The sequence below is a fragment of the Chiloscyllium plagiosum genome, chromosome 6 (genome assembly GCF_004010195.1).
Source record: "Chiloscyllium plagiosum isolate BGI_BamShark_2017 chromosome 6, ASM401019v2, whole genome shotgun sequence".
NCBI lineage: Eukaryota > Metazoa > Chordata > Chondrichthyes > Orectolobiformes > Hemiscylliidae > Chiloscyllium > Chiloscyllium plagiosum.
The window spans coordinates 77177855-77199729 of record NC_057715.1 but is presented as its reverse complement, the minus strand read 5'-3'; the positions used below and the strand labels follow the sequence as shown (position 1 = coordinate 77199729).

Sequence of the window (21875 nt, the reverse complement as noted above, 5' to 3'; positions counted from 1 at the left end):
ACCTTCCCCCACCCTCCTCTCTGACCTATCACCTACATCCCCACCCCCATTCACCTATTGTACTCTTTGCTACCTTTATCCCCAACCCCACCCCATCTCATTTATCTCTCCACTCTGCAGGCACCCTGCCTCTATTCCTGAAGGGCTTTTGCCCAAAACGCCGATTTTCCTGCTCCTCGGATGCTGCCTGACTTGCTGTGCTTTTCCAGCACCACTCGGATCTAGACTCTGGTTTCCAGCATCTGCAGTCCTTGTTTTTACCCATATGTAGGGTTTTACCCTATCCATGCCCCTCATGATTTTATAAACTTCTATAAAGGTCACCCCTCAGCCTCTGACCCTCCAGGGAAAACAGCCCCAGCCTATGCAGCCTCTCTCCATAGCTCACATTCTCCAACCTGAGCAACATCCTTGTAAATCCCAAGGATGGGAGGTTGGCTTCAGTGATGGCCTGGACTGTGCATATAACTTTCTATAGTTTCTTATGGTCCTGGGCAGAGCAGTTGCCATACCAATCAGATAGATGCTTTTTATGGTGCGTCACTAAAAGTTGGTGAGGGTCCTTATGGACGCACTGAATTTCCTAAGCCGCCTGAGGAAGAAGAGGCTTTGTTGTGCCTTCTTGACCGTCGCAGCTACATGGGAGGACCAGGACAGATTGTCAAGTTCCTAGGAGTGACAATAACCAACACACTCGACCCTCTCCACCTCAGCTGCGTTGATGTAGATAGGACTGTGGGCTCCTCCTTTCTTCCTGAAGTCCATTATCAGTTCTTTTGTTTTGCTGACATTGAGAGAGGGAGAGAGAGAGAGAGAGTTATCATTGTATCATAACACCAAGCACTCTATCTCCTTTCTGTATTCTGACTCATTGCTAATATCTGGCCTACCACGGTGGTGTCATCAGCAAACTTGTAGATGGCATTTGTACAGAATTTGGCTACACAATCATGGGTGTACATGGAGTACAGTGGGGGGGGGGGGGGTGAGAACCTTCTTGTTTATCTTCACTGATTGCAGTCTGTGGTGAGAATCCAGTTGCAGAGGGCAGAGCTGGGACCTAGATCTTTGAGTTTTCAGATTAGTTTGGTAGGGATTATTGTGTTGAAGGTAGAGCTGTAGTTGATGAGTAGGAGTCTGACTTAGATGTCCTTGTTATTCAGATGTCCCAGGGATGAGTGTAGGGCTAGAGAAATGGCGTCCACCGTGGACCTGTTCCGCTGGTAGGCAAATGCAGGGGATCAAGGCATGCTGGGAGATTAGAGATGATGTGGTTCTGACCAGCCCCTTGAAACACTTCATGATTATGGAGGTCAAAGCCCTGGGCAGTGGTCGTTGAGGCATGTTGCATGTGTTTTCTTTGGTACTGGGTTGATAATTGTCTTTCTGAAGCCAGTGGGGATTTCAGATTGTAGCCAAGAGAGGTTGAAGATGTCAGCGAATATCTCCACCAGCTGGTGCACACAGGATCTAAGTGCGTGGCTGGGGACTCTGTCTGTGCCAGTTGCTTTCCTCAGGTTTATTCTCATGAAGACCAATCTAACGTCTGCAACAGTGACACAGGGAACAGGTGCGTCCGGGCAGTCAGAGCAGGTGACACCATGCCACTGGCATTCTATTCAAACTGAGGATAGAAAGCATTGAGCGTATCAGGGAAGGATGTGTTTCTGAACACTATTTTGTTCTGTTTCATTTTGTATCCACTTACATTTTGCAGGCCTTGCACAGGCAGCAGATATCCATACAGTTAGTTTGGCTCTCTAACTTGGTCCGGTACTGCCTCCTGGCATCTCTAATAGTTTTACAGAGGTCATATCTGGAATTCCTGTGTTGGTTTGGGTTGTCCAGCTTGAATGCCTCATGTTTGGTCTTTAGGCAGTGGAATTCCTGGTTCATCCAAAACCTCTGACTGGGGAATACACAGATTGACTTCTTTGGAACACAATCCTCTACGCACTTGCTAGTTAAGTCTGTGATGGTGGTGGCATTCTCATCAAAGTTGTCCGCTGAATTCTTGAATATGGTCCAGTCCACCAATTCCAAGCAGTCCTGGAGAGGCTCTTCTACTACCTATTAAAATTATAGTATCGTCACACCTTAACAAAAAAATGAACCATCAATTTAAGGTGGCACAGTGCCTCAGTGGTTAGCACTGCTGCTTCACAGCATTAGGGACCTGGGTTTGATTCCACCCTTAGGCGTCTGTGTGCGGAGTTTGCACATTCTCCCAGTGTCTGCCGTGGTTTCCTCTGGGTACTCCAGTTTCCTCTCATAGTCCAAAGGTGAGCAGTTTATGGGGATTGGCTATGCTAAAGTGTCCATAGTACCCAGGGATATGTTGGCTACGTGGATTAACCATGGGAAATGCAGGGATGGGGGGGGTTGGTCTGGATGGGATACTCTTTGGAGGGTCGGTGTGCACTCGAAGGGCCAAACATGCAAAAATTCACTTTGGCAGTCCACCTCAGTCCAGTTTTGCTCACCACCGAACATTGAGTCATAGAGTCATAGAAATGTACAGCATGGAAACAGACCCTTTGGTCCAAACTGTCTATGCCGACCAGATATCCAAATCCAGTACCCGGCCCATATCCCTCCAAACCCTTCCTATTCACATACCCATCCAAATGCCTCTTAAATGTTGCAATTGTACCAGCCGTCACCACATCCTCTGGCAGCTCATTCCATACACTTACCACCCTCTGCGTAAAAAAGTTGCCCCTTAGGTCTCTTTTATATCTTTTCCCTCTCACCCTAAACCTACGCCCTCTAGTTCTGGGTTCCCCGACCCCAGGGAAAAGACTTTGTCTATTTACCCTATCCATGCCCCTCATAATTTTGTAAACCTCTATAAGGTCACCCCTTAGCCTCCGATGCTCTAGGGAAAACAGCCCCAGCCTGTTCAGCCTCTCCCTGTAGCTCAAATCCTCCAACCCTGGCAACATCCTTGTAAATCTTTTCTGAACCCTTTCAAGTTTCACAACATCTTTTCGATAGGAAGGCGAACAGAATTGCATGTAATATTCCAACAGTGGCCTAACCAATGTCCTGTACAGCCGCAACATGACCTCCCAACTCCTGTACTCAACACTCTGACCAATAAAGGAAAGCATACCAAATGCCTTCTTCACTACCCTATCTACCTGCGACTCTACTTTCAAGGAGCTATGAACCTGTACTCCAAGGTCTCTTTGTTCAGCAACACTCCCTAGGACCTTACCATTAAATGTATAAGTCCTGCTAAGATTTGCTTTCCCAAAATGCAGCACCTTGCATTTATCTGAATTAAACTCCACCTGCCACTTCTCAGCCCATTGGCCCATCTGGTCCAGATCCGGTTGTAATCTCTTCGCTGTCACTACAGCTCCAATTTTGGTGTAGTTTCTGTCTTCCTTCAGCAAAGTTGTGACAGTGTGTCAGCAATTATAATCTCTTGTCCTGCCACATTCTTGATTTTTCTCAACCATTTGATCAAACATCGTCTCTGATAACTGAACTTCAACTTACTTATCTTTACTCCTTGATTTCTGCTCCTGTTTCCATTTGTGGCTTTGTGACCTTGTTACCACACAGTTGGGAAAATTTCCAGGATATACTTCGTGTAACACATCAGTTGCCAGATTTTCCACTGGCTTTACAACCACAGTAGGCATCAGTCCCATCTGTGATCCAGCTATATCATTACCAAGGATAAACTGCAGTTCTGGAACTGAGAATTCCTCTATTACTCCTACCACCACTTCACCACTTTTTGCTGGACTCTCCAACTTGACTTTATATAATGAATTTCATATATTACCATTTTTCCTGGCAAAATTTATTCTGAATTATATATCTCTCACCACCAAAGACTGACTTGCTCCAATATATCTTAAAATCTTAATCTCCTTATCTACTCCTCCTGACCTACATGAGTAAATCTTACCCACACAAGTAAATTCTTTAAAGAGATCTGGCACTTTCTTCTCAACCAACCCCTGATCAGGTTGTACACATTCTTCTGCAGCTTTTTAGCTTCCACTATGCTTTTCTTAACCACTTCAACAAAACTCACTTGCCTTATCTTGTTTTCCCACATCTGTCTTCCCAGTGCTTATTCTCAACCACCAACACTGCAACTTCATGTGGTCTACTTTATCACAGTGAAAATGCCTGAGCTTTCTTACTTCTCTTTCCCCCTCATGGATTTCCTTTTTACCCTGTGGTAAAGTACTGTATTGTTATTATCTTCAATAAGATCTCCTTGTTTCCTTTACCATGTGAGGATTTCTCTTTTCCCTAATTTCTATCCCTCACAAATTAAGATTGACGTCAGAAACCAAACCTTGGTTTATGAACAAACTCAATCATCTGCCATTTCCATTGCTAATCTTGCAGTCTTAACTTTCTGCTCTTCCACATAAGTTCTCATTACTTCAGCAAGTGAATTTTTGAACTCTTCCAAAATAATTGTTTCTCTAAGAGTATCATATGCTTGATCTATTTTCAAAGTCCTTATCTATCTATCAAAATTACTTTGATCCTTTAAAACCCTACATATGTTTGACCAGGTTCCTTCCTTAGATTCCTAAAACTTTGTCCGTAGGCTTCTGGGACTATTTCACATGCATTTTAGATGAGATTTTTAGTTCATCATCCTTCCCAAATATATCCTCTGACAGTGATGTAAATACCTCACCAGTTCTACCTACCAATTTTGTTTGGATCAACAATATCCACATGGTGACCAGCCATTTCATTTGTTTAGCCACTTTCTCAAATTATTGTTATACATTCTTGTCATTGGACTTAGGCAATGCTCAGACATATTTAAATAGATCCCCACCAGGCCGTTGGCTACAATGGGATTGCTCTCCATCACTGTCCTCATCACTATTACTAACTTTCATCTCTACCTTGGTCATTTTAAGTTGACTTTGTGTTTTCAGTTCCAATCTCAGAAATTTAAAAACAATCACTTTCTCCCTTTCTTCTGGTGGGTCATCCTTTCCATTCAGGCTGCTACTATTGTTCCATCTTTAAAAAAGCCCCAAAGTCTCATAAGCGGTTTACTCTATTGGCCTTGAGCAGACTGCTTAGGACCTCTGTCTCAACTTTTTTTCATAAAAAAATCAGGACAAAACGTACCTCTTAAAGTCATGCTTTTGTCACAATTCTCCTTTATCAATGAAGTCTGCAACAATCCATAGTTGTTGATATGCTGAGCTGCTATAAAATTAGAGTTCACTGTATAGATGGCAAGTCTAGTAGTGTCAGTGATTGCTTCAGCCTATTTACATAGCTACAGTTACATCGATCAGTTTTGATTTTATATTTAATAAGAAAGTAATATTCAGAAATAGTACAAAAATGTAATTACACTGGCTGAAAACTAAACAAAATATTGACATGCCTTCAATCCTAAATATTTAAACATCTTCTTAGTCTATAAATGAAATATTATATAGTTAATCACTGATAGTCAAATATAATTACGATTAGAGATATTAATCTACTATAGAACATGCAGTGCAATGAACTATACACCAACCATTGCCTTAACACTATATCACAGATATTAAAATATCAAAAATATACAAGTTTTATATTTACAAGGAACTTGTAGTTAATTACAAATGTAATAAATAATGCATTAGCAAGCACATTAAAGCAACTATAATCATGAGAAATATAGAATGTGTATATTTAATGTACACATTGTCAAAGCAAGAATATCATATGTCATCTGTGAAAGTGACATTTCTTTGTTTTTTGTGACCTGAGTGGGTGCATTCATTACTCTGGTAACAAATCATCTCCAAGTTCTTCATCTGCAAATTCATCTTCTTCAACCCGTCTTCGAGCTGCAGTTCTGGGTCGTTCTATTTGTGGTCCAAGTGGATCCACATATGAAGCATCTATAGAGACAGTTATGAAAAATCCATTATAAATAGTGCATATTTTCACTAAACTGTTATGTAGATCACTGAAACCATTCAAGAATAATTGTTAGGTGAAATCAAGATGGATCCAGCAGTCAAAAATACTGCTTACTACTACTTAACCTACCTGGATGCAGATGTACAAAGCATTCTAGGTATCTCTGTACATCAGTCAAGGAAAATAGACAGGCAAGCAATTAGGAAGGCAAATGGTTTATTAGCCTTTATTGCAAGAGGATTTGAGTTCTGAAGCAAAGATGTTTTACTGCAGTTATACATGCCTTGGTGAGACCACATCTGGAATATTATAGTAGCCAGAGAGATAGTACAATAGATATTCACAAGGCAGATACTGGGATTGGCAGAGCAGTCCTATGAGCAGAGACTGGTTTGACTAGACCTGTATTCACTGGAATTTACAAGGATGGGAAAGGATCTGATTGAAATGTACAATGTTCTAACGACTGGACAGACTAGAAAGCAGGAATGAAATTTTCCCTGATTGGGCAGTGTAAAACCAGGGGTTAGTCACAGGATATGGGATAGGCCATTTAGGCTGTGATAGGGAAACATTCCTTCACTCAGAAGGTGGTAAACCTGTAGAATTCTCTACCAGAGAAGGCTGTGAAGGCAAATCACTGAATATATTCAAAAAGAGATAGACACATTTAAATTATCAAAGGTATCAAGGTATATGAGGAGAAAGTGGGAACATGTCATTGAGACAGAAGATCGGCAGTGATCGTGGTGTTTGGTGGAGCAGACTCGAAGGGCTGAATAACCTACACTTGCCCCTGGTTTCTATAGATAGAGAGCACCCTGTCTTGAAGGGACAGGCCACAGCTACCATTGTTCTCAGCCAGCATTAGGTGTATGGGGAAAAGGCAGGGAATGCCACCAATCTTCATGTGGACGTTCTATGCAATGAGTGATTTCATGCTTTTGATTCACAAATCAGAATTTTGGTTGTGGGCTAATAAAGCAATAAAAATCAAGGTTCATTTAGAAACAGGTTTATATCTGCTACCATAGAAGTGGAAGCCAAAAACTTGAATAATACGCACTAGTAAACCACAGATGCATTCCGAGTCATTGCAAAGGTCAAGACAATTCTACTAACTGGTAAATTCTGTGGCAAAGAATTCTAAAGATGCACAATCTGCTTCGAGAAAGAAAATTATTCTCAACTCTATCCTAAAAGGGCAACCCCTAATTTTAAAATAGCACGCTACTTCTGGCCTTGTCCACAGGAAGGAACATAATTCCCACATCCACTTTGTCAAGAAAGTTCAGATCAGTCAGAGCAGCAGCAGGAGCAGAGCAGACTGAATCTGGGAGAAAACAGTGGCAGGAGCTTCCAGTTAAGTATCTGAAGAGTGAGGTCCAGATCAAGGTCAGTCAAAGTGGTGGCAGGAGCAGAGCAGAATGGAGCAGAATCCAGAAATGAGGCTCTGGAGGTGGCATCAGTGTTAAAAAGTTAATCTAGGATTAGGTTGCTCAGGAACCAGGTCCAGAAACTGAGTGAGTGCCCCCTGGAGGGGGATAAGAGTATAAAGCACTCATTTTAGTGGTCTGTCATTTGTTAGAAATAGGGAACGAAAGTGAGAAATCTGATTTTGGTGAGTAGTGGGTAAGATTGTATAATTAGTTTATTGTCTGTAGTTGAGAAGGTTCACAATGGCAGGACAACTTGACATAGTAGAATGTTTCTCCTGTGATATATGGGAAATCAGGACAGTGTAGATTCATGGAGGAAGTGAGGACTGCAGATGCTGGAGATCAGAGCTGAAAAATGTGTTGCTGGAAAAGCGCAGGTCAGGCAGCATCCAATGAGCAGGAGAATCGACGTTTTGGGCATAAGAAGGGCTTGAAATATTGATTCTCCTGCTCCTTGGATGCTGCCTGACCTGCTGTGCTTTTCCAGCAACACATTTTTCAGTGTAGATTCATGGTAGGCTGATAACATGGATGCCATGTGACTTAATCTTCTGTGAGATGGCAAACTGGATACAAAATTGGCTTGGGCATAGAAGATAGAGGGTAGTTGTGGAGTTACAGAGCATTGTGGAGTCCAGTAGGGTTATTTTTCCTACTGGAAGTCTGTGAATAGTGATGTTCTTTTAGAATCAGTGTTGTTTGTAATATTTACAAATGATTTGGATGAAAATGTAGGTACAATGATTAGTAAATTTGCAGACAACACAAAAATTAGTGAATAGTGAGAAAGGTTATCCAAGGACACAGCAGGATATAGACCAGATGGAAAATTGCACACAGAAATGGTAGATGGAGTTTAAAACAGACAAGTGTGAGATGATGTATTACGAGAGTTCAAATGCAAAAGAAAATATACCATACATAGAAGGAACATTAGAAGCATTGACATACAGATAATGAAAGTGGCAAAACAAGTGGATAAGGTGGTAAAGAAGGTATGTGGCATGTGTGCCTTATCAGTTGGAGCCCTAAGTAAAGAAGTTGGCAAGTCATGTTGCAACTGTATAAAACTTTAGTTAGGACACATTTGGAGGACTGCATGCAGTTCTGGTCACCACACGATAGGAAGGATGTGGAGGCCCAATAAAGGTTTACCAGAATGCTACTTGGATTGAAGTGTATTAGCAAAAAGGGAAATTGGGCAAACTTGGATTATTTTGATTAAAGCAGAGGCTGAGGGGGCGACCGGATAGAAGTATATAAAATTATGAAAGGCATTGATGACGTGGATAGCATAAGTCTTTTTTCCATCATGGAAACTTCTAACACTAGGGAGCCACAGGGTTAAGATCAAAGGGGAAATGTTTAAAGGGATGTACGAGGAAAGCTTTTCTTTTTACACAGAACATGGCAGGTGCTTAGAATGCGCTACCAGGATAGATGCTAGAAGCAGATACAATTGCAGTATTTAAGAGACCTTTAGACAGACACATGAATATGGCAGGGATAGAGGGTTAAGGACCATATGTAGGCAGATGGGATTAATTTTGAGTGACATCGCAATCAGCACAGGCACTTTTTTTTATACACTTCAATTAAGTCACCTCTCAGTCTTTTAACTCAATTGATTATAAGCCCAGTCTGTTCAATCTTTCCTCATAAAACAATCCACTCATTCCAGGTATAAATCCATTAAACTACTGGCTGCAAGTCATTTACATCCTTCCATAATTAAGGAGACCAAAACTGCATACAGACGTGGTGTCACCAATGCTCTGTAAGCTATCCTCACTGCTTAATGTACCACAGCCTGATCACTCACCCAGCAGCACTTTCTGATACTCAAGATCAGAAGACAGAATTTATAGCAAAAGATTACAGTATCATTCAACTGAAATGATATATTGAACAAACCTAGATTACTGTTAAGTTTTTCATCTTTTAGAATGGTTTGCAGGTTAAAGATCATTAATGTGTAAATTCCAGAACTTTGAGATAACTTGAGGTTTTCTAAAAAAAAGTGACATCTCAGCTTAGACAATGCATTAAAGGAGCGAAGTTAGAGTGTATCTGTAGTCCAATCTTGAGTCAGAATGGTTCTATTTTCAAAGCAGGAATTTATAAAATGTTACATGGATTGACTACGTGCAGATTGTATGCTTTTTGAGCAAAATAGAATGTGTTTGCAAATGTAATTCTGAAGATGCAAGTTCACGCCATAGACGTGTATGTGTGCAGTACATGATAGAGTGTGTGAGAGTGTGTGAGTGTGAGAGTGAGAGTGAGAGAGAGAGAGAGTGTGTGTGTGTGTGACAGAGTATAAGCCTATGAGAGGATGAGAGTGTGGGGGAGTGTATGTACATGTGTTTGTGAGAGAGAGAGAGAGAGAGAGAGAGAGAGAGAGAGCGCGTGTGTGTGTGAGAGAGACACTGTATAGTGTAGTGGGGTCCCCTGTAGCGTGACATGAATCCAAGGTCCCGGTTGAGGCCACCCTCATGGGTATCGAACTTGGCTATCAGCCTCTGCTCAGCCACTCTGTGTTGTTGCGTATCCCGAAGTCCACCTTGGAGGATGGTCACTCAAAGATCCGAGGTCAAATGTCTCTGACTGCTGAAGTGTTCCCCAACTGGGAGGGAACATCCCTGTCTCCGAACCGAAATCTGCAACCCATTCTAAAAGATGAAAGACTTAACAGCAATCTAGGTTTGTTCAATATGTTGTTTCAGTTGCATGACACTGTAACCTTTTGCTATAAATTCTGTGTCTTATGATCTGCTCCACAGCTACCTGGTGAAAGAGCAGCATTCTGAAAACTAGTACTTCCAAATAAACCTGTTGGACTATAAGTTGTGTGATTTTTAACAACATACTGCATAAAGACAGTATACACTGAAGAAATTAGGCTTTTATTTTTGTATTTTTCATGTCTCACCAGATAAAGTTGCTGTGTGAAGGCTTTTTGCTATTGCCTTATCAAGTGTTATACATCACGGACAGTGTGGCATAAATGTACTGAAAGGGAATGGTGTACCCATGATGCAGGTGGGCAAATTCCTTTTAACTAAAGTGAAGGGTTCATTATGCAGTCTTCCTTACTTCATCTGATTGAGTGTTGTGCATGAGATCATCCCTTGCTTTCTCCTCCTACTTCTCCTCCTTTGAAAGTAATCTTTTGAATCCCTGGAGGTAACAACTAGGTCTTTCTAACCATGGGGTTGTGAAGGAAGCAGCATACAACCACAAACATGAACAGACATCCCGAACAATACAAACAGCAATATCCCAGTTTTAGGAACCCCCTGATTTTCTCCATAATGTAGTGTGTGATTCCGTTGAAAGGAATATAACCATGCATGGTATTCCTTTTAGCCCATATCATGGAAAACGTAAAGTCGCCATAGTCTCAGAGGACCATAGTGCTGCTCTCTCATTAGAAGACGACAACTGATGATGAGTTTCACCTGAGGTTCACCACGCTTCAGGCAAGGTTGAGAAGGAACTACCTTCATGGTAACCTCAGAAGATGCAGACTGGCATCACCTGCATCACAAAACTGCCATCCAGCTGAGTTTCCATAACATGTGGGGGAGGAGAGGGGAAGGATGAGATGAGCTCCCAAACAGCTATTTTGCTATAGTCTTGTCAAAAGTAGCAATCATTAACAAATTTCCATAGAATCATTACAGTGTGGAACCAGGCCATTTGGTCCATTTGAGTCCCCACTGACCCTTCGAAGAGTATTCCTCCCAGGTTCATCCCCCTGCCCTATCTCTGCACCCTATATTTCCCATGGCTAATCCACCCAGCCTGCACATCCCTAGACACTATGGGCAATTTAGTATGCCAATCCATCCAACCTGCATATCTTTGGACTGAGGGAGGAAACTGGAGGAAACCGACACAGACATGAGGAGTGTGTTCAAATTCCACACACAGAGTCACCCAAAGATGGAATTGAACCACTGGGCCATCGTGGCACCCTAAATATTCTGGCCACATAATATCACAGAGTGCAGAAAAATCTTACAAGAAGTATTAGAAGTCTTACAAGCAAAGTAGCAGCACATTTCAATTCTAATAGATAAGTGGTTTATCAAATGCGGTACTGTTCCACAAGGACCCTTCAAGTAGTTCAGGGGCTTGTCCAAAATGCAAGACACTGACATGTGATGCTATGGTTGAAATTATAATGCGAGAACAGGCCAGTACCCTCTGCCACCACTTGCATGATGTCACACAACAAGACTGGCTCCCGTGTGCACAGCACAAGTTGTCACATCACTTACACGTCAGTATTACATTCTCAGAAGATTATTGTGATTATTTTATAATACATACTAAAATGTTGCAAATCAACGTGCTCTCTTTCAACATTCAATTTAAAAATAATGCCAAATAATTTATTGCATATAAAACAGAAATAGGAAAATATTTAGAATTTTCACAATTTGCCATTAGGTAGCAAGCAAAATAGATGCACAGGATAGGCAGAATGGTCCATGGGTTTATTGTTGCATGTAAATGCTCAGCAGATGAAAATGTTTGAGATCCACTATAGGGATATAAGATACATAACGAGACTTTGATGGCAAAAAAAATCCTTTAATTAATATCATGAAACATCTGCTATTTTCACATGTTTGGAATATAGAACTATATATTTGCTTTGCCCAAGGATCACCGTACAATGCAGTTCACTTTTCCACATCATCATTTTACACGAAGAAAGATCCTAAACTCAACATAAGAAGAGCCATGTACTTGCCTATATCTTTGTTGTTGCTTGCTTCATAAGGATCATTAACACCAGGCAATGACTTCAACTTTGCACTCATCCGTTCTCCTTTAGCACTGGTAACATAGCTACTTTGACCATTTTCTGAAATAATGCAAGACAGGCTGAGATGCAAATATGCTCACAAAAATAGGAATTTGAATCTTTGCATCAATTCTAATGAGATGCATCAAAAAATTGGAGGGGGTGTAGAAATTTGTTTCAAGTAGATTGTTCAGAGTGAGTGGCACTAGATTAGCTGTCCATTATATGTAGTATCTGATATTCCACTATTAGAACCATCTGACATTCAGTTCCCCTGCAGAAAATGGAACTGAATATCAAGCATTACATATGGCAAGCAGCGAATCTAAAAATGTACATTTTGTGCAACTACTGAAGAAGAATTTCTATCCCTCAGAGTAACATTATAGAAAAAAATGTAACAAATTATGGATTTCACAAGAGTTGTTTTGCGGTTAGCATAGCTAACATGTCTACTTATTCCAAATATTTTTCAAATACTATTTTCTCATTGCCCAGATATTGTACTTTCAGAATCAGGGCTGATCAAAGAGAAGATAAGAAGAGGTCAAACAAGTAAATTAGATCCAATTCATCATTTGAAAAGTTATCAATACAGCTGGTAAAACTCTGATAAACTTAGAACTGTTAGAATTAATAAAGCTCCAAAATATGATGTATTTGAAGGCAGGTTATAACAAGCAAACTCAAGCACCAATCTATTTTCAATCTTCTGGTAGAATATATAAGAAAGAAAGCCAGTTTTAGTTAAGTTCTTGCACCATGTTTTATGAATGTAAAGCAATGATCAAGGTTACTTAATGAAGTAGAAATTTCTAAAAACACATTCTGAAAGATGGGTTTAAATGCAATCAATCAGCACTGAAGTTATCAAAGTCCTCTGTGTTGATTTAGAAAGTTTGTGTGTGAAATACAACCCAAAGTTTTATTACTACCTCACTTTAATTGATAATTTATAAATAATAATCATAATAATTTATGAATTAATTGGCAGAATCTTTCAGAAAGGTTTCAAGCAGTGGAAGTAGTAAGGTTTTGTTTGCTGCTGTTTATTTTACTTCTTTGCTGCTTGGTTGTTGTTTTCAGATCTGAATAGATTATGAAAGTGTAAATAGCTCTCACCATAAAGTATGCAACATTTATGTAATGTCATCTAACAGAAAATACTGTTGTACGTTCTCCCATATTCTGTCTCTTCTAAAAACAGCAAGAATTTACCTTCTGTTAACTGCCTATTATCATTTGTCAGGTAAAAGTTAAAGAAGAAAACAAAGGGTTGAATTTTCCCGTTTTTAAGCAAACAGCTTTCTTTAGTGACATTCAAAGCCTGCCATGCCAATGTAGACATTTTTCATGCAATCATCTGCTCTTCAGCTTATTAATTATGCAATCAGTGTCAATGGCACCAGTACTCATGTGGCAGGAGTAGTAGGAGTGCTTGCTGCTTCCATGACTTTGCGACTTTCATGCTACATTTAAACCCCTGCTCCACAGTACTTCATAGACTACAAGCCAGGAAGTACTTTTCAGTGTGCTGCTGGCGGCCAGCTTGTAATTTAGGAACTGATCAGCCGACCTACTAAAAAGCAATGCAAATCTGGAAGGCTAACAGCTTCCAAGTAAACACAAACTGAGCAATCACTAAGAAAGTAATCCAAGAGGAATAAGATGCATATATGTAGATGCATGCGAGTCCTTGCAGCCAAAGCAGCCCGACAGAAGCATACAATTCTGGAATATCATGATCCCCAAACTGAAATCCTGAAGGGTTGAAGTGTATGTGTTGGTCAGAAAGCACCCATGATGATGTGAGACATGTGGTTTTTACAATGTCCACTTGTGTGAAGGAAGGGTGGAAAAAAAGTGTCCATACAGCATGCAGGGAAATGGGGGAGCTGGACAAAGGTCCAGAAAATCAAGCGGTGAGCTGTTGCCACAAGTTCAAGACAGTTGTTCTGACTTGCATGGAATTGGCATCTCTAGTTTCTGAGGGCAGGACAGGACAGTGGGGAGCAGCATAGTAATGAGACAAGATTAGCTATTGGTGAGATGCAAATCCACCTAAATATAATTGTTGTACCTCATCAGAAGAAGGGTTTATGCCCGAAATGTCGATTCTCCTGCTCCTTTGATGCTGCCTGACCTGCTGCGCTTTTCCAGCAACACATTTTTAAGCTATCTCATCAGAGGGTCAGAATTTGCTATTTAAATCTTAAGGGGAAAATCAGAATACCTTTTCTTGATATCAGCAGGGTGACTAAATGGGCAACCCTGCTTCCCCTGAAATCCTCCCCCAGGCTGGTTGGGAAACAGCATTATTTGCCCATGTCCTGTTCTGCTCTTGAGTGCGGTTGGAGCTGCACTCATCTATGCAGTATGTCAACATCTTACTGTTGTTAGAATACTGAATGGACTCTCAAACTCTTAACATTCGCCTGTACCTGTGTTTTTGTTTTTGCCGCTGTTTACCTATTATTTACTTACCCATGCTACTTAACTCTGTGATCTGCCTGTATTGCTCGCAAGGCAAAGCTTTTCACTGTGCCTTGGTACACGTGACAATAATTCAATTCAATTCACTCCTGATTTGTGCCTTGCAGATGGTGAACATCCAGAGGAGGTAATTAACTCACCACAGACATCGTAGCTTCTCACCTGCTCTGGTAGCCAGAGTACTTATAAGGCTGGTCCAGTTCAATTTCCGGTCAATGGTAAACCTTATGATGTTGATCGTGGGGAAATTCAATGATTTTAATGCCACTGAATGTTAAGGAGATTTGGTTGAATCCTTCTTATTGGAAAAGGTCTTTGCCTGGTACTGGTGTGGTATGAGTGTTAATTGCCACTCTTCATCCTGTGACTGAATGCTATCTAGGTTCTGCTGCATTTCTGCATGAACTACTTCAATATCTGAGGAGTTGAAAATAGTGCTAAACATTGTGGAATCATCTGCATCATCTCCACCGCTGAGCTTATGATGGAGAGAAGCCACTATCAGAAGTGCCAGAGGAGCTCCTGCATGATGTCCCATGACTGAGATGAATGACCTAAACAATCCAAACATCCTTTGTGTTAGGTATGATTCTAACCTGTAGGGAATTTTCTCTTTGATTCTTATGGACTTCAATTCTGCTCAAGCTCTTTGCTTTCACATGCAGTAAAATGCTACCTTAAATGTCTAGGACAGCCTCCCTCATTTCCCCTCGAATTCAGTTTTTTTGTCCATATTTGGACCAAGGCGGTAATGAGTTCAGGATGTAAGGAGACATAGTGGGACCCAAGTCGAATGTCAGTGAGCAAGTGTCTGCTGAGTAATTGCAGCTTGACAGTAAAGTCAATGAAACCTGACGTCAACGATATCCAAGAAATGTGATACAAGCAAATCTGCTGGCATGATAAATGTCTGAACAAAAGATTCAATTTATATGTGCACTTAAGCAAAGTCTTGGAGTATCCCAATGTATTTAATGGTCACTAACTGTCATTTCTGAAGTGTGATTGCTCATATAAACTGGCCTCATTCCCCTGCTCTGAGTACTGAGTTTGGATTGGTCCTCAGTTTAAAATATTACTTGACAGTAGCTTCAACACTGCAGCATACCATCAGTACCATGCTCAAGTATCAGCCAAATGTTTGAAGGGGACTTAAAATTATAACCTTTTGATTTAGAGGTGAGAGCCAAGACAAGCAACTTTGGTTAAAAATAGGATTTTCTAGGCACAATAGCACACTGTTCACATACCGAGATCCTGGGGCAGACTGGAATTCTGTACTTGCATTATTTAAATATCATGAATAGAATGCTTATTTCAAAAATATCACATCCAGGACAAGGGAAGAAATTTAAACTTAAGGAGGCACAAGTATTAATTTTGTGAGTTTTGAAAATTGCCAAGTTTGTATTTTTTTTATTCAAAGTTTGATTACTTGATCTATATTTTTAACTCAACATGAAGCCAGTTGACTTCATACCGTTCTATATCAGGATTGGGTGGAAAAGTAATTTTGAGAATTGTAGGAGAGAGCATTTAATAACATTCAGACCATAAATGAGAAGGAGCAAGTGCAGTGGAACTGCAGAACATGCAATTTGCTCAAGAACTCAAGTAATTGCTCAGAAATGGAGTTTGGACCATAATGAGTGTGCAAAAATGTGGGTTTGTATTTCAAGCAGCTATTTGCGAGTGTGATAAATATCTTGTGAAGTTTGAAACATTTACAAATAAATCCACAATTCCACATGACCAACAGACTGAGCAGTTCAATGAACATATTTAGTCATGTTTATGAAACAGGTTATTTTTTAATTTTGGTATTAAACTTTTAAAAGTTTTAGTTACGGACACAAAATTGTTTAACAAACAACTTCAATGATTTGATTGTGTCACAAGGACACAACGTTGAAAGGAGATTTTAGAAATCTTGGTTAAGATTTTTTCTTGATGAGATGTTAGCATATTAGTTTACAATTATTAGTGCATGACAAGTTTACAATTATAAAAGTGTGACGTATGAAGTATGGGTAACATCGCTGAAAGTAAAAGTAATTGCAACATTTTTTGTAACACAGATTGACATTAGATCACTGCAGTGAAAAACATCCACAGCAAAGGCAGATGTGTCACAAATATGACCTTAATGATTGTTCAGAAATAGACTCTGACAAACTTTACCAGAGTACAAGTAGTAAAGTTACAGATTATCAACACTAATAAATGCACCACAAACCCTAGTTTGTCAAAAGACTATTTGGCCGATTGTTCCATATACTATTAATGTTTACAGAATTAAATTCATGATCCATATTTCAATAGCTAACCATTTCCAAAATGTACATGCTTGGTGCTATATTTGATCTCAAGATGAGCTTTTGACCACAAGTTTACACTATCATGAAGACTGCCTATTTCTATCTTTACAATATTGCCTGATTGTGCCTGCTTCTGCTCATCAGCTAATGAAATCTTCAATTGTGCCCTTATCACCTTCAAACGTGACTGCTTCAACACAGTGCTGACTGGTCTCTTACAACTTACTCCATAAACTTGAAGTTATTCAAAACTTTGCCACCCACATCATAAGATGCACCAAATCCTGTTCAACGATATGCTAATTGACCTGGATTAGCTCCTGGTCAAATAATGTTTTAATTATCTTTGTTTTAAAATTTCTCCACGTGTCTATCCCTCCCTAGGTCTGCAACTTCCTCCAGCCATAAAACCTTCTGGGATAGCTGCAGTTTCTATTGCTTCATCATTGTGGTCATGCTTTCAATCACTTAAGCTCTGGAAGCTCTCTCATCTTAACCTCTCCATCTTGTTCTCTCTTATATTATATGATTTCATCAGATGCAGGCACACTGGCAAAGCCATACGTATTGCCTGTCCCTAACTGCCCTTGAACTGACTAGCTGAATAGATCATTTTACTGATCACGTTGGAGGCCCTGTGAAAAGCCTTGGAATGTTTTATAATATTAAAGGCACTATGTAAATATGAGCTGTTGCTGTTATGATTGTAGTTATGTATGAATCAGGTGTCAGATTAGAAAGTACAGATATATTAAATATAAGTAAGAAGTTTTGCATGACAGTTGTCAATTTTTTTTTCTGATTATTAACTATTTCACTCTCTGCCCCAAAATCTGATGAGTCTTCTGCACTTTTTGTGACCTACACTTGATTGCTGAATGACAAACTTGTAACTTGCAGAGAATCTCCTGCTAATTTTTGACTCTGCTTAAAGGAATTAGGTACATTTAATGGCATTTATATTGTAAAGGAATTCAGATAATGATTCTCAAGGCATTCTGCTGAATAAACAATCCTGTGACCATTCTTTTATCTGAAGAGAAATCTGAACTTGGAATACTGAGAAGACATAAGCCCATTTTAAATTCTTTGGTCTTTTATCCTTATGTCACTAGTTTGCAGCCAATAAATAGATCCAACACTGCAACTTGGATTTACATAGAATACTTTGCAATTTTAAAAATGCTAAATGCAAAACTATGAAATAGGAATGAGAATCGAGTGATAAAAGGAAACATCTGAAGGTAATGCTAAAGAGATAGATTTTACAGAACAAAACAGAAATTGCTGGAGAAACTCAGCAGATCTGGCAGCCTCACAAAAAGGTCACTGGGCTCAAAATGTCAACTCGGTTTTCTCTCCATAGATGCTTAAGGAGGTTTTGGGGAGGGAGTTCCAAAGTGAGAAATCTCTGCCACAAGACAGAGTAAATGATAAGAGTTGAAACGATGGAAGGGAATGTGTATGCAGTAACCCATTGGTGGAGAAAATTGAAAGGGTACAATTTGTGGAAGGATTTGAAAATTAGGATTTTGAAATCAATACACTCACTGAGGGATGGCAATAGAAACTGGAATTTTATATAGCAGAATTTATGTCTGATTTAATTTGAGAATCAAGCAAGGAGCAAACATGGAGGTTGGATTCAACAAATAAGTCTTTAAAGGACAGTCAGGTGAAGAAGCAATGTTGATAGGAGAAAGTAGACAATCTTGGCGTTGGACTAGATATGGGGATTGTTGCTGTCCAAATCTAAATCAGCCAGTTACCATTACATTACTTTCAATCATTAGGAAAGTGATGGAGGTATTGTCAATAGTACTGTCAATAGGCAGTTATTCATGTTCAGCTTGGGTCCACTATGGGCACTTGTATGTAGACCTCATTACAAGCCTTGACCCAAATTTAGACAAAATAACTGAACTTATAAAACGATGTGAGAGTGACTGTTCTTGACATCAAGTCAACATAAAGGAACCTAGCAAACTTTAATTCATTGAGAATTGGGAGGGGTGGAATTCTTCACTGGTTGAAATCAAATCTAACACAAAGGAAGATGGATGTGACTGCTAACATTAATCATCTCAGCCATAAGACACGGCTGCAGGTGTTTCTCAGAGTAGTATCCTACATGAAAACATCTTCATCTGCTTGATCAGGGACCTATCCTCTAACATTATGTCAAAATTGGGAATTTTGACAATGGTTGCATAGTGCTCACAGCATTTGCATCTCCTCAAATGCTGAAGCAGCTTGTGCCTACTTGGGACATGATCTGGACAAGATTCAGATTAGGGTTGATAATGACAAGGAATATTCAAGCTGTGCCAGTGCCAGACATAGACTTTCTTTAATAAGAGAGGCTATCCAACACATCTTGACATACAAGGCCATTACTATCATTGAACTCCTCACCATCAACATCTTCTGGAGGTCACCATTGATCAGAAACTGAAATGAATCAACCATAGAAATATTGTGGCTGTAAAGCCAGGTCAAAGTCCGGGAATTCTACAATGAATAACACATCTCATTACTTCCATATGTCTGTCTACAAGGCACATGTCAAGAGAATGATGGATACTCTTCACTTGCCTGGATGATTGCAGCTCTAACACCATTCAAGAAGCTCAAAACCATCCAGGACAAAGCAGGCCACTTGACTGATACATTGTCCATCTGCTTCAGCATTCACTTTCTCCACAGCCAGTAGAATGTGCCAGGAATATGTTGTGCAGCACCAACACATCAAGACTCTTTCACAACACCTTCTAAACTCTTGACTTCCATTATCTTGAAGAACAAGAGAACAGATGTAACATCTGCAAGTTTCCCTTCCAAGTCACACATCATGCTGACTTGGAACTGTTTTAATGTCAGAAGCAAACTGTGCACAGCAAGTTGCCGCAAATAGTGAATATTTTTAAACAGTGATGATTAAATGGTTTGAGTTATAAGGAGAGGCTGGATAGGCACAGACTATTTTCACTAGAATCTAAGAGATTGAGAAGTGACCTTATAGAGGTTTATAAAATCATGAGGGGTATAGATAAGGTGAATAGCAGGTGTCTTTTCCCTAGAATGGGGATTTCAAGACTAGAGTACATATTTTTAAGATGAGAAGGAGAAAGTGTGAAAAAACTGTCCCTCCCCCATGTCTTTTTTTTTAAATGAGTGGTTTGTGTGTGGATTGAACTTCCTGAGGAAGTGGTGGATGCGGGTACAGTTACAATGTCTAAAAGACATTTGGATGGAGACATGAATAGGAAAGGTCTGGAGGGATATAGGCCAGGAGCAGGAGACAGGTGGGACTAGTTTAGTTTGGGATATGGTCGGCATTGACTGGTTGGACCAGAGGACCTGTTTATATGCTGTTTGACTATGACTGTATGACTTTCAGAAGGAGGAAAGCTCTAAGGTTGCTATGGATATAATTGCTGAGAGTGGAGCTCAAAACTGATTGATTTTGGTTATTAGAATACATAACAAAATGGGAAAAGGCTAATTTGTAGACTGCAGACATCCAGTCATAGAACAGTACAGCACTGTACAGGCCCTTTGGCCCTCAATGTTGCGCTGGAGGTTTATTCCACTCTTGGATTAGACTGACCTACATACCCTTCATTGTACTATCTTCCATGTGCCTATCAAGGGTCGCTTAAATGTCCCTAATGTATCGGACTCTACTACCACTGCTGGCAGTGCGTTCCACACACCCACCATTCTTGGGTAAAGAACCTACCTCTGTCATCTCCCCTAAACCTTCCTCCAATCACCTTAAAATTGTGCCCCTTCGTGATTTCCACCATGGGAAAATATCTCTGGCTATTCACTCTATCTATGCCTCTCAACCTATTGTACACCTCTATCAAATCACTTCTCATCCCTCTTTACTTTAATGAAAAAAGCCCTAGCTCCCTCAGCTTTCTTCAGAAGACATGCCTCCAGTCCAGGCAGCAACTGGTAAATCTCCTCTGCACCCTCTCTAAAGCATCCACGTATTTCCTATAATGAGGCAACCAGAACTGAACACAATATTCCAAGTGTGGTCTAAGCAGGGCTGTATAAAGTTGCAGTATAACTTCGTGGCTCTTAAACTCAATCCCCCTGCTAATGAAAGTCAACATACTATACACCTTCTTAACAACCCTATTAACTTAGGTGGTAACTTTGAGGGATCTATGGACATGGATGTAAAGATCCCTCTATTCCTCCACACTGCCAAGAATCCTGCCTTTAACCCTGTAATCTGTATTCAAACTCAACCTTTCAAAGTGAATCACTTCACACTTATCCAGGTTGAACTCCATCCGAAACTCATCAGCCCAATTCTGCATCTTGTCAATGTCACGTTGCAACCTATAACAGCTCTCCACCAAGCTTCACGTCATTGGCAAACTTACGAACCCACCCTTCCACTTCATCATCTAAGTCATTTATAAAAATCACAAAGAGCAGAGGTCCCAGAACTGATCTGTGTGGAACACTACTGGTCACTGAGCTCCATGCTGAATACTTTCCATCTACCACCACTCTGTCTTCTACGGACCAGCAAATTCTGTATCCAGATAGCCAGATTTCCCTGTATGAATGAACCTACCATGGGGAACCTTATCAAAGGCCTCGCTAAAATCCATGCACACCACATCTACTGCTGTACCTTCATCAATATATTTTGTCACATCCTCAAAGAATTCAATAAGGTCTGTGAAACATGACCGGCCCCTCACAAAGCCATGCTGACTATCTCTAATCAAAGTATGGTTTTGCAAGTAATCATAAATCCTGTATCTCAGAATCCACTCCAATACTTTGCCCACTACTGATATAAGACTGACTGGTCTGTATTTCCCAGCAATTTCCCTATTCCTTTTCTTGAACAAGGGA

General features: G+C 40.2%; 1 protein-coding gene across 4 annotated transcripts in view; it reads right to left on the bottom strand.

Annotated features, from left to right (window-relative positions):
* Positions 1–3857: 3857 nt before the first annotated feature.
* Positions 3858–21875, bottom strand: part of ift88 (intraflagellar transport 88 homolog) — a 302741-nt gene continuing 284723 nt past the window's right edge. For all 4 annotated transcript variants that reach the window (XM_043691899.1, XM_043691900.1, XM_043691897.1 and 1 more), the window contains 2 exons: positions 12124–12237; positions 3858–5897 (listed from right to left, as the gene is read on the bottom strand). In XM_043691899.1, the coding sequence (XP_043547834.1) occupies positions 5776–5897; positions 12124–12237 (236 nt within the window). In that variant the 3' untranslated portion in view covers positions 3858–5775. The remainder of the gene's footprint in view (positions 5898–12123; positions 12238–21875) is intronic.